Source organism: Ipomoea nil, unplaced genomic scaffold, assembly GCF_001879475.1.
Source record: "Ipomoea nil cultivar Tokyo-kokei standard unplaced genomic scaffold, Asagao_1.1 scaffold1421, whole genome shotgun sequence".
In the NCBI taxonomy this organism is placed as follows: Eukaryota; Viridiplantae; Streptophyta; class Magnoliopsida; order Solanales; family Convolvulaceae; genus Ipomoea; species Ipomoea nil.
Genome location: NW_017617849.1, coordinates 2642389 through 2657500, shown reverse-complemented (window position 1 = coordinate 2657500; position 15112 = coordinate 2642389). Strand labels below are relative to the sequence as shown.

General features: G+C 35.3%; 2 protein-coding genes and 1 long non-coding RNA gene across 6 annotated transcripts; all 3 read left to right on the top strand.

Annotated features, from left to right (window-relative positions):
• The first annotated feature begins 1679 nt into the window (after nt 1-1679).
• LOC109187237 lies at nt 1680-7717 on the top strand. 4 transcript variants are annotated; one of them, XR_002055250.1, is made up of 3 exons: nt 1681-1796; nt 1896-2056; nt 7707-7717. It is a non-coding gene; the product is annotated as an uncharacterized LOC109187237 (long non-coding RNA). The 4 variants fall into 4 exon arrangements; XR_002055248.1 differs by lacking the exon at nt 7707-7717 and adding an exon at nt 4717-4766; XR_002055251.1 differs by lacking the exon at nt 7707-7717 and adding an exon at nt 2756-2967.
• LOC109187235 (protein DOG1-like 1) lies at nt 5659-7463 on the top strand. The gene is made up of 2 exons (XM_019337386.1): nt 5659-6138; nt 6887-7463. Exons 1-2 carry the CDS (start codon nt 5665-5667, stop codon nt 7214-7216), a joined length of 804 nt encoding a protein of 267 aa, XP_019192931.1. The 5' UTR covers nt 5659-5664; the 3' UTR covers nt 7217-7463.
• Nucleotides 7718-9400: 1683 nt separating the features above from the next.
• Nucleotides 9401-10571, top strand: LOC109187588 (protein DOG1-like 3). Its single transcript, XM_019337817.1, has 2 exons — nt 9401-9915; nt 10199-10571. Exons 1-2 carry the CDS (start codon nt 9463-9465, stop codon nt 10436-10438), a joined length of 693 nt encoding a protein of 230 aa, XP_019193362.1. The 5' UTR covers nt 9401-9462; the 3' UTR covers nt 10439-10571.
• The last annotated feature ends 4541 nt before the right edge of the window (nt 10572-15112 follow it).

Genomic DNA, 15112 nt, shown 5'->3' with positions numbered 1-15112 from the left:
CTAGAAAACATTGTTGAATAGCAACTTAATTACCCACATTTTTCGAGTTATTCTCCAAATGAAAAACATCTCAAAATAGTTTTTTAAATATAAAATTAAAAATTAAAAATTAAATTTCTTTACGTGAATACAATTTTATTTTTATCCTATATTTAAAAAAAAAATTAAAAATTTCCACTTACGTACTGAACAAGCCTAGTTTCCACCAAACACGTGTGTTAGGCTTGTTCACATACATGTAAAAATTAAAGCTAATTAAAGATGGAGGCTTGATGGTTTGAAAAATCAAGTAATTATCAAGTATACTATTATACAAGATTAAGAATGGGGAACCAATCGAGTTATTAGACAATTATATATCTTGATAATAATTCTTTGTAGTAGCTATCTATTATACTTTCTTGGTTCACAATAAGGATCATAAAATGAATTTTTATCTTAAATACACCTTCAGATAGCAATAGTAATTATAAACTTTCTCGGAAATAAAATATTATATACAAATTATATCTACGTACGTTACATGGCAAACATAATTAAGAAAGTCGTTTTTCCTTAATTATTCAACTTAATCTAGATAGGGTGACGCAAAGTTAGGATTTTTTATCCACTAAATTAATACCTGGAGGCTGGACAAAATAATAATCCCCGATCATGCACTTGCCATATGGCAAATGACGGCCCTTGACCTACTGACTTGAAAATATTATTATTATTATTGTTATTATTATTAGGGTATGCTAGACTAGAGTTAGCACGTTGCCACGACTTTGATGCAGTAAAAGAAGTTAATTAGTTTATTATTATTATTATTATTATTATTATTATTATTATTTAATCTTTCTGATTTTGTCTTTTTGTTCATTTCTACGAATTGACTGTGCCCTTACGCATTTCGATTATTTTAGCCTTTTAGGAACGTGCATTTAGGGGAGTGTTTTTAGGGATATACATGTTAGTAGAATATTTTTCTTAGTTAATTAGTTTTTTATTTGAGTCAATTATACACAACTTAAATTGATTTAAGCCTTTGTGATCTTTTGTCGACTAAGATAACAATGTAGACTTCATCTAGTATACACCTTCAATCAACAATTATGACTTTACTGTAAATAATAGAATTTACTTGTTAGATTTTCTGATTTAGGGATTTAACCATATTTGTGCTGGTGGTGATCGGTCTATACTGATTTGAACCAGAGACCTGCCACTTTGTGTAATTGGATTTGGCTTAAGAATCCATAATCGAGTTGTTATACTATGGACCAGTGTCCACCTTACAAGGTGGATTCGAGTCTAAAGTACACAATTTATGTATTGAATATTCACAATTTATCTTTTATAAAATTGTGAACATTCAGTATGTACATTGTATATTTTAGACCTGAATCCACCAGGTGGACATTGCAAGGTGGACCCGAGTTCACAGAATAATTTGCCCCCATAATCCTAACATGCAAAATTTAATTTTAAAATGGAAAACAAACATTCGGCCTATAGAGAAAACAGAGTGACTATGACATGTAATCATTTATGGGCCTTATGGCCTAACTTGGGTTCCATATCCGATATGTAAACCGGCATCTTAGCCCACTTTGTAAAGATCCGGAGTCTGGTAATTGGCCATGGGCCCTCTACGGTGGCCCACTGTTGAACCAAAGCCCGTCTTTTTCTTCTCAACCGCATTTGGCCGGAGGACTCCAGACGGAGAACGATGAATCAGAATCAGATGATAGCTCCGGGAAAAGAGGCAGGACCGAAGGTCGTTCGATTGCTCTGCTTCGTCGGCGCTGGATGTACGTGAATGCGTTCGCCGCAATTCTCCCTCGATTTTCAAGTTTTTATTCAATCTGTTTATGGATTTAAAGTTGTTTTGGGGATTTTCTGTGTTTCAGTTTTGTGCACAGCTGCGATTAACAAGTGGAGAGAGTGGGAGAGGAAGTCCACGATTCAAAATCAGCAGGAGCAAGAAGAAGGCCAGTTGTTGGAGAAGCCATCGAATGCGGTACAAAGGGCGCTGGAATAATCTTGGGTGAAAAGATTTAAGAATTCCATGGTAATATAAAGAACTCGAATCATTATATTATTTAGAGTTGTAATTATGTTATGCTTTCACTATGAATATGAATACAATGCTGTTTGGATGGATGTTGAGAAGTTATCTTCCTCTTTTGATTCAAATCTTGTGAGGAAGATTGCCTTTTTTGACCATTTGACATGTTTTAGGTCCATTGTTTACTATCATTATTGCTGTCTTTGATGCACATTTTCTGTTGTTGAAGTTCACTATACTTGAAATTGCAGTCTTTTATGTTTATTCTTATTTTTTCCTTTTAACTACTACCTGGATTTGATTCACTTGGTATGAGTTTCCATCTCATCTGTTGTAGTGGTTGCTATTTTGTGTGAATGTTGTTTGTGTTTGGTAGGAGCATATAACCATTAATGTGCAATCCAACTATCAGGGCACGCTTCAATTTGGTACAGAGTCCCCGAAAAACTGAAAACAATTTTTGGAAAACTCTTATATGTTTCTTGCCATAATCTGCCAGCTCAATTCGACTAATTCTTGTGAGGAATTCATAGTGTGCTGTTGGTTTACATGACATGCCAAAGACGATTAATTACCTTCAAACTGCTGAATCAGCCATTATAAATATGAGAAAGTTTGTACTTGTGCAACTCAAAAACCACATTCACTTGTTTTTGTACTAGCTACGTGTGAATTGGAGTCTTTGGTAATTTCTCTTTCTAGTCCTCGACTCTTCGCACAAGGGATCCATCTCCACACTTCCAACTTGCATCGAACCTCTACCCTGCTGTTGGAGTGGTGACTTTAAGTCAAGTGGTCTACCACTTGAGCTAACCCCACAGGAAGGGCCTTTCTGTGGCATCTTATATGAATAGTAGTAGTACTTGCTTGAAATGAGTGGTCATAGCATATTAGCATCAAATTTAAGGGATTACTTGATTGGAAAATACTATGTGTACTCTCATTTTTTACGCCCACATACAAAATCTTGATGTAGACATTTATATTAGGACTCACATGAAGAAAGTAGTTTACAATGCCCGCCACGTCAAAGAGTAAAAATTAGAAAGTAAGATTTGAGAGTCCATATATTAGAACTCATTAGTGCATGCTGGAAAGTTCTGATTTAGCCTTTGGGTTAGGGTGGATTATGCTATTAAATTGTTTTTTAGAAAACCTTTTTGAGCAAACTAAGCAAAAACAAAACCAATTACCAAGGTAGAAACATATTGATTATCAAGTACTAGTGGATCACATCAACAAGCAATTAAACAATTAAGCAAGCATAGATATGATGACCTTAAGGTACAAGTATGAAGGATGGTGTGAATGCATGTGATGAGCACGTGGTACAGATGCGGTAAGTAAATGGTACAATTATTATTGTAATACAACGCTTGAAACAAATGCAAGATAAGGCTTCATTCCTCCCTAAAAGGTGGTGTATTGCCATTTGGCGTGGCTATTCACTTTTTTTTTTTTTTTTTTTTTTTTTTAAATGCAACCAGTAATTGCAAGGTTTTAATTGCTTTGGCTTTTAAAAACAATAAATTTAATTATTATTATTATAATATTATATTTTAAGAGTGACTACATGTGATGATATCTCTTCAATGAACATCAATCCTTTGTAGCAAGCCAAAACACTGACATTTTGTCACATGGCACTTTCATGACCTTTACCCCTTCACATAGGGTACAACAAATTCGTCAATTTGTTTCTAAGATTGCTGCGGTATAATCATAGATACAATTGGTATTGCAACTCCCCACTTTTTCTATATTTAAGTGTTCACGCCATTTGAGAGATGATATTTTTGTATATACTTCACACCTTTTCTTGTAACTAGACTAATAATGTATATATTTGAAACTCTATAAGATTAAGGATATTAATATTATAATTGGAGTTAAACTAAGATTTAATCTAAATTTTAGAAAGGTTATAGCATAAAGTGTAGGAATATCTTTCTGAATGTGTTAGGGTGATGTGTCGACTGTCGAGCTCTCTCACGAGATTGCCAAGGCTTGTTCGAGTCCCATTGTGCAGTCCCATTTTTTATAAAGAAAAAATGTCCTATTTTATGAGCGTCTTTTCTTCAATTTAACTCTTTTTTAGTAGTCCCACACGGACTTAGTTCACTAATTCAGTAAGTTATATATTTGGGAGAAGAGACCAAGGTTTGAACCATAGCAGCGGCAATGTAGGGATTTTGTCTAAAGTGGGTAGATCCCTTGTGCGCAACAACATTTGGTCATGTCTGTTGAGCCATTGAGTCACCATAATTTATATCATTCCAAATGCTATCGGGTCAGGGTGCGGAGAATAATGGTTCTTCTAATTTAATGATAGCAACTATACAAATATTTTACAATTAATTAATTAATTAATTTGTTATTATAAAAAGTTTTTATGAGGCCGGTCAGCACTATTTATGAATTATGATCAAACCAAGAACGTCATCTATCTTCCTTCATCCAAATACATTCAGGTCCAGGTACCTCTAATCGGTTGATCTGTTTCGGTTTTTATTTATTTATTTATTTTTATTTTTTGTTGTTGTACACTTGTACGCTATGTGCCAATTCTATCCTATGGCCCTGTTTTGGTTGACTATATTATGCTATAGGCAATAGATATTCCATAAATTTACAATATTATCTTAATTTCATGTTCTGTATAGTTGAGATGATCTGAGGATTTGAAGGGATGGAGATGATGCAAAGCATGAGCCATTACAATATTATCTTAAGGATACGTTACGTTTGGAAGAGTGATTAGTAGGTGATTAAAATGATTGAACCAATTCAATTTTATCAGTATCGTCATAAGGGTTTCAATTTTATTGCTCTCTCAAAATTTGAAGATCCTACGTAAGACATCCTCTAGAGGATTACGGGAAGCCGACGTAAGACAGTCCCGAACTACTTGTGAACATGTTGTAAAAGACTATGATACATGTGTTATATAGGAAACAAATGAATGCCACTTGCCCTGAATAATTACAATACCAATTTTTATTCTTTTATTTATATTCTTTCCAAAACGTTGAACTTCAACCCTAAGGGCCTCACACCCCGACTAGGAGCATCTGGGAGGGCTCGATCTTTCCTCACTGCACATAAGGAGTCCCTCACTTTGAGAGGTTGCTCTCACACTGTGGCCGGTGAGATTCGATCCTGGTCATTCTTTCCAACTTATGAGACTCGATCCCTTACATTCTTTCTGAGACTATGACCAGTTGAGCTGCCCATGCGGAGTCTTTAATTTATATTGAATGTCAGGCATATTGTAATAGTAGTGGCAGATTTGTATATTAAAAGAAAAAAAGAGGGAAGAGAAGCGAATTGAAGAAATTAAAGGAGCTCTGATCTGGTCCTTCCGGTTAGTGGTACAGCAAGATTCATTGCACGCAGACTATTTGGAGGTTCAGTGTTTTGGGACTGAACGATGAAGCCATCTGTCGAGGGAAACCTCGTCGGTGGGCGGTGCGATTTAACCCACCCCTCCTGCATTTTCTGCCTACCTTAAATATGCGCCAATGGTTTTACTCCGATCCTCACATCATCTCCATTATATATTCATATTCTTCTCACTCACTCGATCACATTCAACATTGAATATAATTGAAATGAGCAGCAGCTCCGCCGTGGACCACCGCCGTCTCCGCTGCGTCTTCCAGGACTGGATAGCGCAGCAGCGGGAGGATATGGAGGAGCTGAGCCGGGCGGTGGAGTCAAATCTCGGCGACGACGAGCTGTTCGGCGTGGTGGATAGGAGCGTGAAGCACTTCGAGGAGTACCAGCAGCACAGGGCGTTGCTGGCCCAGCAGAACGGCGGGCCGCCGTTCCTGTCGCCGTCGTGGTGCACCACCTTCGAGAACGCCTTCATGTGGATCGGCGGCTGCCGCCCCTCGCTCTCCATCCGCCTCGTCTACTCGCTCTGCGGAGCCGACCTTGATTCCCACCTCCAGGGGTACCTCCAGGGAGAGCGGAAGGGTAGTTTGGGAGATATTTCGGCCACTCAGCTCAACCAGATCAACGCCCTGCAGTCCAAGACTGTTAGAGAAGAAGACAAGCTTTCCAGCAGGATAGCAACTTTACAGGCAGGCATAGTATATATATATATATGTACCTACTATATATTAATTCATACATTATATTCTTTCATGCATGCATCATTTTGTTGAAAATAAGTATGATCAGAGGCCATGAAGACCAGCCTTTGTATACAAATTGTAAAATGTATATACAAAAAGAATTACAAGAAGATTTCAAATTTATTTTCTCCAACAGTTCTTAAATTTAAGACACTTTAGATTAGTCTAACCTAAACTAGACCAGTAAATATGGGTTGCCGAAATAAGGTGAGCCAAAAATCAGTAAATACGGATTGACGAAGCGAGACGAAAGCCCCGGGCCCGAAGGGTGGGCTTGTGCGGGCCACCAATGGCCAACCCACCCAATCCTGTAGGCCCATGGGCTAGATCAACCCGTTTTTTTTTTATTTTTTATTTTTATTTTATGAATTTGAATGTTATAATACATAAAAGTTTTGAAAGTTTAGGATTAGTCTAAGTTAACATATATCTAATAATAATATTGTATTTTTCGTTTAATAAGTTATATGATAATTGTAGAATTCGTCATCGTCATTAATTGTTGGTTATGTTCATTTTTTGTCGATAAGTTATCACTGACGTTGCACTTTTTGTATTTTTATTAACTTGATAGCATAGGGGCAAAAAATGAGCACGAACCATATTTAGAGGCGAATTTTACCATTACTTTGAAAATTGCTCTAATGATAATAATAATTATTATTAACAATTTTATGATTGGGTGTGGTTGCAGGAGGACATGGCGGATGAGCCGCTGGCAATGATAGTGAACAAGAGCAAGAAAGTGGGGGAATCGAGCTCGGACGTGGAGCGAGCTTTGGACAACCATGCGGTGGCGATGGGGCGGATGGTGGTGGAAGCCGACAAGCTCCGGCTGAGGACACTGACGGAGCTACTCAAAATCTTGACACCGCTCCAGGCCGCTCATCTTCTTCTGGTCGCCAAGAAATTGCATCTCTCCATCCATGAGTGGAGCAAAAAGAGAGACGGCGCCGCCGCCGGCCGTCAATTCAACACAACCCAAGACGCCGCCGCCGCCGCCTGCAGTGTTTCACCGGGCTAATCAATCCACTCAAAAACCAACCACAAAATTATACTAATATAAAATATAAATAATTAACGGCGTTTTTGCATAAATGTATATACAGCATGCCAACTTAATTAAACTAGGCTAGATATATATTATAGCTAGCTTCTCACTAATTATATTATATTAATTAAAATGTAACTACTTTAATTGGTTAGGCTGCAATTACTTCTATGCATTTCGCCATTTGCATTTCATTAATAATATACTTTCATTTTAATCACATTACGGCTTTCAGTAGACTCAAATTCATTGCACATCAGAATATAGGTTTATAGTACGTACGTGTGTGTATATATATATATATAGCTAAAATTACAATATTCTTTTCAATTAGAAAAAAAGTTTGTTGTAATGATGGACACTTTTCAATTCATATATCTATATATATATATATATATATCAATTAAGGGATAAAACATTGTGAACCTATTCACTCTTAATTAAAGGTCTTGAGTTTGAATAGTGCTTTATTGCTTTTGAAATCTTATTCAACACGAGCATTATTAATTTCAGTAAAATGTGGACCGTGTTGGTTCAAAAAAATTTGTGATCAAACAAAAAAATAATGAAATGAAAAATGTTATATTTTTCCTTTTACAAAAAGGTATTGTAACATACTAGTACTAGTATAAGATGTTGTAAAAAATTTCACAATATATTTACCTAATGAAACAAGAATCGTTATATCGTGGGCCGAAATTGACTTTATACATTCTGACTTTGATCCAATCAAAATGATGTTATTTTGTTTAAATTAGTATAACTTTTTTTGTCCGCAAATCGTGGTCCTTAATTAACCAGCTTTGAGAGAGCCAGCGACTTCACCAATTTCGACCCGATTTTGCCAACGGGATTTGCAGTGAGGATGAGAAATAGGGGGAAGGTTTGCAGATGGGCCCCGCAAATAGAAGTTCTTGCCCATAGTGCCACGACGGAGTTCATATCCTACTGCAACTAGAACTCCACTCTGGAGAGCATGTGGCACGGCGTTCCGATGGTGACATGGCCCATCTACGCCGAGCAACGGACCAACGCGTTTCAGTTGGTGAATGGCGGTGGGAGCTAAGGGTGGATTATCGAAGGACGCAAGATTCAGAGAATGTTGTAATGGCGAAGGAGATAGCTCTGGACTTGATTTCGGTTGAAAAATTAGGAATTTCGTCTTCAATTCAGCTCGGGACGTTATACATAGTTGCCAACTATTACCCATCTACCAAACAGTGATTCAACGTGGAATCTAACTGAAGCTCGATTTAGGTAACATTTTCGTAGTTAAGTGACAAAATCGAACAAAAAATAATTAGGAGGCTTTTACTGATAAATCACAATAGTCAAGAGACCGTAGCTGGTATAATCTCTAAACTAAATTAACATTACATCAAATGTTAAAGAAGTGTTACTCTTAAAAATTACATAGAGAATTTAATTCAACATTAATTTAGCACCCGACCAAGTTGATTTTTACATGCATATTAACATGTTAAATGAGCAAACCACACTATATTTTTTAAAGCTTAAATATAATTTTTATTTTTATTTAAAAGATTCAATTACACTATGCATTGTGAGCAAATTAAAACAAGGTCGATGATGTTCTAACAACAATAGACGCCCATTAGCAATCAGAGTGGGCGGCTTTCGACACCAACCCCTGGGTAATAAGGTAGGCGGGTAGCGAGGAGGCCTACCTTATTGACTTGGCATGTGCCACTTGCGTCGTCCGTAGAGTGAGGGAGAGTAATTAGCTCTTTTTTAACTTTTAGATTACACCCGTCCCTTTTTTATTTTTATTTAAAAAAAAAAACTTCAATAATTTATTCAACACATATTTTCCATTTTTAATTTAAATCACAATTAATAGTATTGGCCGATCGCAAAAATCAATAAGTTACTATCACACACAAGAGTGAGTTTAACTCATACATACCATTAAATAATGTCATGAGAGATATTTCTCATCACAACAACTAAGCATACCTATAATTAACCTATCATCTTTTTTCTTATTTTTTCAACGTCAAACTAGGGTTGACGTCAACCCCATCCATAACTAGAACAGATGGCACAATCTGAACGTAGCCTAGGGGATTCTCACCACTCCATTCAGAAGAGGAAGAAAAAAGGCTTTATTATAATACCCAAACAGCCAAAAAGACTCTCTCTGATCTGTACAATATAATACCCATAACTCAAAGAATTGAAGAAATTAAATTAAGAAGATGAGTTTCCAAAGCTTCCACGAGACATGGTTCGAGCAGCTCCGGCAACTGGTGCAGCAGCTCGGCCAAGCCCCACGGCCAGCCACCACCGCCGACCACCACCAGCTGCAGCAAGAAATGGTCCAAAAGGTGATGTCTCACTGCCACGAATACTACAGAGTGAAGTCCATCGCCGCCAAGCGCGACATCCTGGGCGTGTTCACGGCGCCGTGGGCCACTTCTTTAGAGCGGTCGCTTCACTGGATCGGCGGGTGGCGCCCCACCACCGTCTTCCACCTCATCTACACCGAATCCAGCATCCTCTTCGAGTCCCACATCATGGACATCCTCCGCGGCCTCCGTAACGGCGACCTCGGTGACCTCACCCCTACCCAGCTCCGCCGCGTCAGCGAGCTCCAGTGCGAAACCGTCCAAGAAGAAAATTACATCGCCGACCAACTCTCCGATTGGCAGGCACGCATATCTAACCTATCTTTTTTCAATATGTATTCCTGTTGAGCATATAACCATTAATATATGCAACAATCCAATTATCAGCTTAGACTTTTAGTTGAGATGGAACACTTAGTATCAGAGCCAGATCAAAGATCATGGCCTCATTGGTTCCACTACTTGGAACCCACCGCATATAATTTGCAACTATCAATTTAGGCTTTTAATTGAGATGGAACACATGTTTAAATTTTTTTAATTTTTAATTTTTTTTATTGTTATCCTGGATCGATCACTTTGGTAGGATGGCGGTAGTGATATAATTGGAATGATGAGTGGGAAGCTTGATGCGAAGATGGAGAAGCTGGCGGAGATATTAGAGAAGGCGGATCAGCTGAGGATGAAGACCATTACCAACTTGGTGGAGCTGTTAACGGCGCAGCAGGCGGTGGAGTTCTTGATTGCGGCGGCGCAACTCATGTTCGGGATTCGTCGTTGGGGAATCAATCATGACCGTCAACGAGAGAATAATGTCTCACAGTGATCGGGAGATTAGATTATGCACATTCTGATAATTAGATATATATAAGATCAGATCATCGTTTAATTTAATCTTATATATATGTATCCCAAATTTCATAATTCCATCTCTTCTATAATAATATATTTGCTTGAAACGCTGTTTGTAACTATTGATGAGCAGATTATATAATATAATATATAAAATATAAACAAGGAGCACAAACAATTGAGCATATTATTAAATTAAAGGTGATTATTTAATGAAAGCAGACGAGAAGGAAGATTGAAACGTGTCACGTAGTGATGTTATGCATGCATGCATGCATGCCACCACCTGTTAAAAAGACTGAGCAGTGCAGCTGCAAATGTATTTGATTTACGCTACTACGTGTAGCCTCATCGATGTGTGTATATTTGGCATACTGTTTTTTTTTCTTTTTTTTTAAAAAAAATTATTGGGTGGACCATATGTTTACACAATGCTATGTAAACAATCAATCGTTATACCCTACACTACAGCGCACATAGCACTGTGCGCCGCGCGCCTCCCAAAACGTCGTTGTTTTGGAGTCGTTTTGGGAGGCGCGGTAGAAAGTTGCTGGAATTATGTGTATTTGTTCATACAGTTATGTGTATTGGTTCATACAGTTATGTACATTTTTTATACAATTATGTACATTCTTTTTATACAATTATGTACATTCGAATAAAAAAATTTGTGTGTATTATGTTAATAGTTGATGTGTATTATGTTAAAAGTTTATGTTTATTATGTATTATGTTAGATTATGTGTATTATCTTTTAAAAAGAGTATGTATATTTTGTTATATAATTATGTACATTCATGTATACAATTATGTGTATTCTAGTATAATATTATGTACATTCTTGAATAGCGGGTTTTTTTTTTTTAAGAAAGAACTACTGTCATTCACTGGGGCGGAATATTTCAAAAAAAAAAAAAAAATTAAAACGACGTCGTTTTGCATCTGGGCGCATAGTGCAACGCGCGCCGTGATGTAGGATATAAATTGCCGTAAACAATAGCAAAAGAGTATATTTTTGATATATTAAAAGTATGTGTACTAATATACATTATTTGACAATAATGATTTTTTTTTTCTCACAATTATTTGTACTAGGCTCCAATTGTATTTTGGGCCGGTTTGTAATGGAATTATATTTTGGGATTCCTCGTCTTCCACCATCACCACCAATCGTGATGCTATGCAATCATGTGCACCATGCATGGTACACGCGGTTGCAAAACGGCGTCATTTCATTTTTAAAAAATTCCGTTCGAATCATCGTTAACGACGTTAGGCGGTTTCTTTTCGTATTCAAATAGTAGTATATATCCATAATTTTATAACTATATATCCACAATTTCATAACTATATATCCAGAATTACATAACTATATATTCATAATTTGACAACAGTACATTCAAAAATAATAACTACACATTCATAATTTCATATCTATACATTCATAATTTTACAACTAGACATTCATAATTACATAACTCCATATTCAGAATTATTAAAGTGCTTGTTCACAGAGAACCATATCCATAATTGCGTAACTACACATCCATAATTTCAAAACTATATATTCATAACTTCAGAACTATATATCCATAACTTCATAACTATATATTCAGAATTGCATAACTATATATTTTCATAATTACACGTCGATTGGAGTTTTGTACAAATAAAAAATAAAAATAAATATTATTTGATTGGTGGAGTTAAACGGTGCCACTAATAGCACTGTTACTCCATCATAATAAACAGTGTCGTTTTGCAACCGTGTACACCATGCATGATGCACACGGTTGCACAACATAATTTGCGCATCACCATGGTCATAGTCATTATAATTATTGAGAAAAATAACGTTTTTATTTTTTCAATTACTCAATTATAATAGACTCAATTCATCAATTATATGCATCTCCAAATTTGATCATCTAATTATTAGTGAGATGAGTCTCTTGTGAGACCTATACCACATATTTTTTTCCATGAGACGAGAGTGAGTTTAGATAGAAATGTAATACTAATTAGAGATAAATTGATTTTTTTAACTTATGAGAGAAAATGTGATACTTTTATGAAAAATATAATATTTTAAAATCAAAATAAAATATTTAGAAAAAAAAAGTATAATACTAATCGGTGATAAATTAATTGATTATTACTTATGAGAAAAAAATATAATATTTATTAAGAAAAGTGTAATACTAATAATGAATAAATTGATTATATTATTTATAAAAGAAAGTGTAATACTTAAAACTCCGTAAAAAAATGTGATACTTTTAAATAAAATAAAATAATTTTAAATTAAAATATCATATTTAAGAGTTAGAGAAGTAATTATGAGAAATAGTGTTATTCCCCGTTTTGATTCATAAGAGAATGAAAAGAATAAGTTGAAAATTAAATAAGGAAGAAACAAAGTCCACACGGCATGCCATAGCCTATTATTGCCTATAGCGCCTAATGCTTTCGATGAGTGTTGATAAAATTCGAAAAATACTCCTCAACTATAACTCACTACTTATATTTAATTATTGTTATGTATATATACTCCGCAATTAAATACTTCAATTTGCTATAAATAATGCTACATATCACGTCTTACAGTACAGAAAACCAGTATACCCCCTGTATTCTTTCGATCTTATCCAAGTTTATAAACAAATTAAATCGTCGGACTTTTATGATGTTGGCATTTTCTTCACCTAAAATGTTAAATCTCTAACTCCAAAAGTCTTCACATCTTAGGCTCGACAGAGCATTTTAGGAAGATGTAAATTACGGCAATGCAATGATTCACAGGACCGAATACGTTATACATAAAGAATCTGCCCACTTTAAACATAATCTTAGGCTGTGTTTGAAAATCCGAAAAATGATTTCTGAAAATTATTTTCCGAATTTTTGGTGTTTGGCAACACTTGGAAAATCTAATCAATGAAAAACATTTTTCGTTAACTAGGAAAAATGTGTCCATTTCGGCGGAAAATGACTTCCGCCAAAATTTGGCGGAAGTCATTTTCCGCCATTGCTATTTCATTTTTTTATTTTTATTTTTTAAAAGGTTTCTATGGTTTCTGGAAACCATAACTATGGTTCCAACGGAAACCAGTTCCGCCGGAAACCAAACGGATACTCGAACTTTTACTCTTTTTTTTTTTTTTTTTTTTTTTTTTAGTTTTAAAAATATAAAATGTATTTTATATTCTAAATAAAATAATTAAAATATTTAATTATACAATTCTACTCATTTTCCAGAAAATGAACAAAACACACCAAAATCGTTTTCCAAATGCAACCAAACACTGGAAAAGAAAAATGTTTTCCGAAAAATGACTCATTTTCCACAAATCATTTTTCAGAAGTCATTTTTCTGCTTTCCAAACGGACCCTTAAAATACTACCTTTTGAACCATTGAAGTAAGTCTGTGCGTATAATGTTGGCATTTTCTTATTTCAAAAGATTGAATCCCCAACTTCAATGGTTTTAACATCCCGGCTCGACATAACATCTAGAAGGATGTAAATCACGATAACTCACTAACTCATATAGCCAAATGCCGTTATGTCTGCACAAGAAATCTGAATACTTTAAACATAATCCTAAATACTACTTTTATGAACTATTGAATTAAGTCCGTGCGTGTAATGTTGGCATTTTCTCATCCACCTGGTGGGTGTGGGGTTTTGAATTGAAGCAACTTGTATTGAAAGACTGTTTAATTTGCCAGTTTTGTGGAATTGTGGGGGTGACACGCTTCCACAGCTGGTGTCATAAGTTGCGTCTGGAGTACGATTTAATTTAAAATCATAATAATTAGGCTGGTCGGTAAAATCAATGTGGTGTGGTTAAATTGTTTCCACTTTTTTTAATCACATTGTTTTCTTCAAATTTTAAGTTCATTATTGCAGTAAATAATATTGATGGGCGGATAGTCAGATAATTAAGTTAAGTATTTTATCATGCATTAGCTGAAAGACTACTTATTTGCGGATTTTCTGTGTTGTGGTAAGTATTTATTCTTCTGATCTTAACATATGAAAAATAAAAACTCGAGAACTATTTGAAAAGGAAACAATGACTAATATTTTTGACTTGTTTGATCACTATTAGCCGTTTGACTTAGTTAAACAATCAATATGAGTGTTTGATTAATTAATTTTTTGTAACGGTTTATTGCTCTAAAATACTAAAATTCAAAAAGCTGCTCAAAGCATCTTTTTATATCGGCGTTTTGAAAAAGTTATTTTGTATGTAATCAGCTATCTGTTAATTTATCAAAAAAAAAATACTACATGACTCCTATTTCTTACTCCCGACGGTTACTCCTCACAATTCCTTTATGTAGACATATTTTTAGGGACATGATAAAAATATTCTATCATTGTTTGCCACATCATGTAGTAAAAGCGAGGGAGTAAAATTTGGGATTACACGTAATATAACTTATTTACCAAACATCTTTCTACCATCAACTAATATTATCAACTAGTCAAACACACTAACTCAATCAGCTAACACCTATTTACCAAACATTTCCAATAAGTCGCACTTTTAGGGAATAAAACTTATACTACACATCCAAATTTTGTCAAAAGAAAAATGAAATGGACAAAAATTGGTGTGGTGCTACATTAGAACATTCCC

Excerpts from the sequence above, each read along its gene's own strand:
- LOC109187588 (XM_019337817.1), top strand. The coding sequence starts at position 9,463 with ATGAGTTTCCAAAGCTTCCACGAGACATGGTTCGAGCAGCTCCGGCAA. Across the intron at positions 9,916-10,198 it reads ACCAACTCTCCGATTGGCAG|GATGGCGGTAGTGATATAAT; the intron begins GCACGCATATCT and ends TCACTTTGGTAG.
- LOC109187235 (XM_019337386.1), top strand. The coding sequence starts at position 5,665 with ATGAGCAGCAGCTCCGCCGTGGACCACCGCCGTCTCCGCTGCGTCTTC. Across the intron at positions 6,139-6,886 it reads GCAGGATAGCAACTTTACAG|GAGGACATGGCGGATGAGCC; the intron begins GCAGGCATAGTA and ends GTGTGGTTGCAG.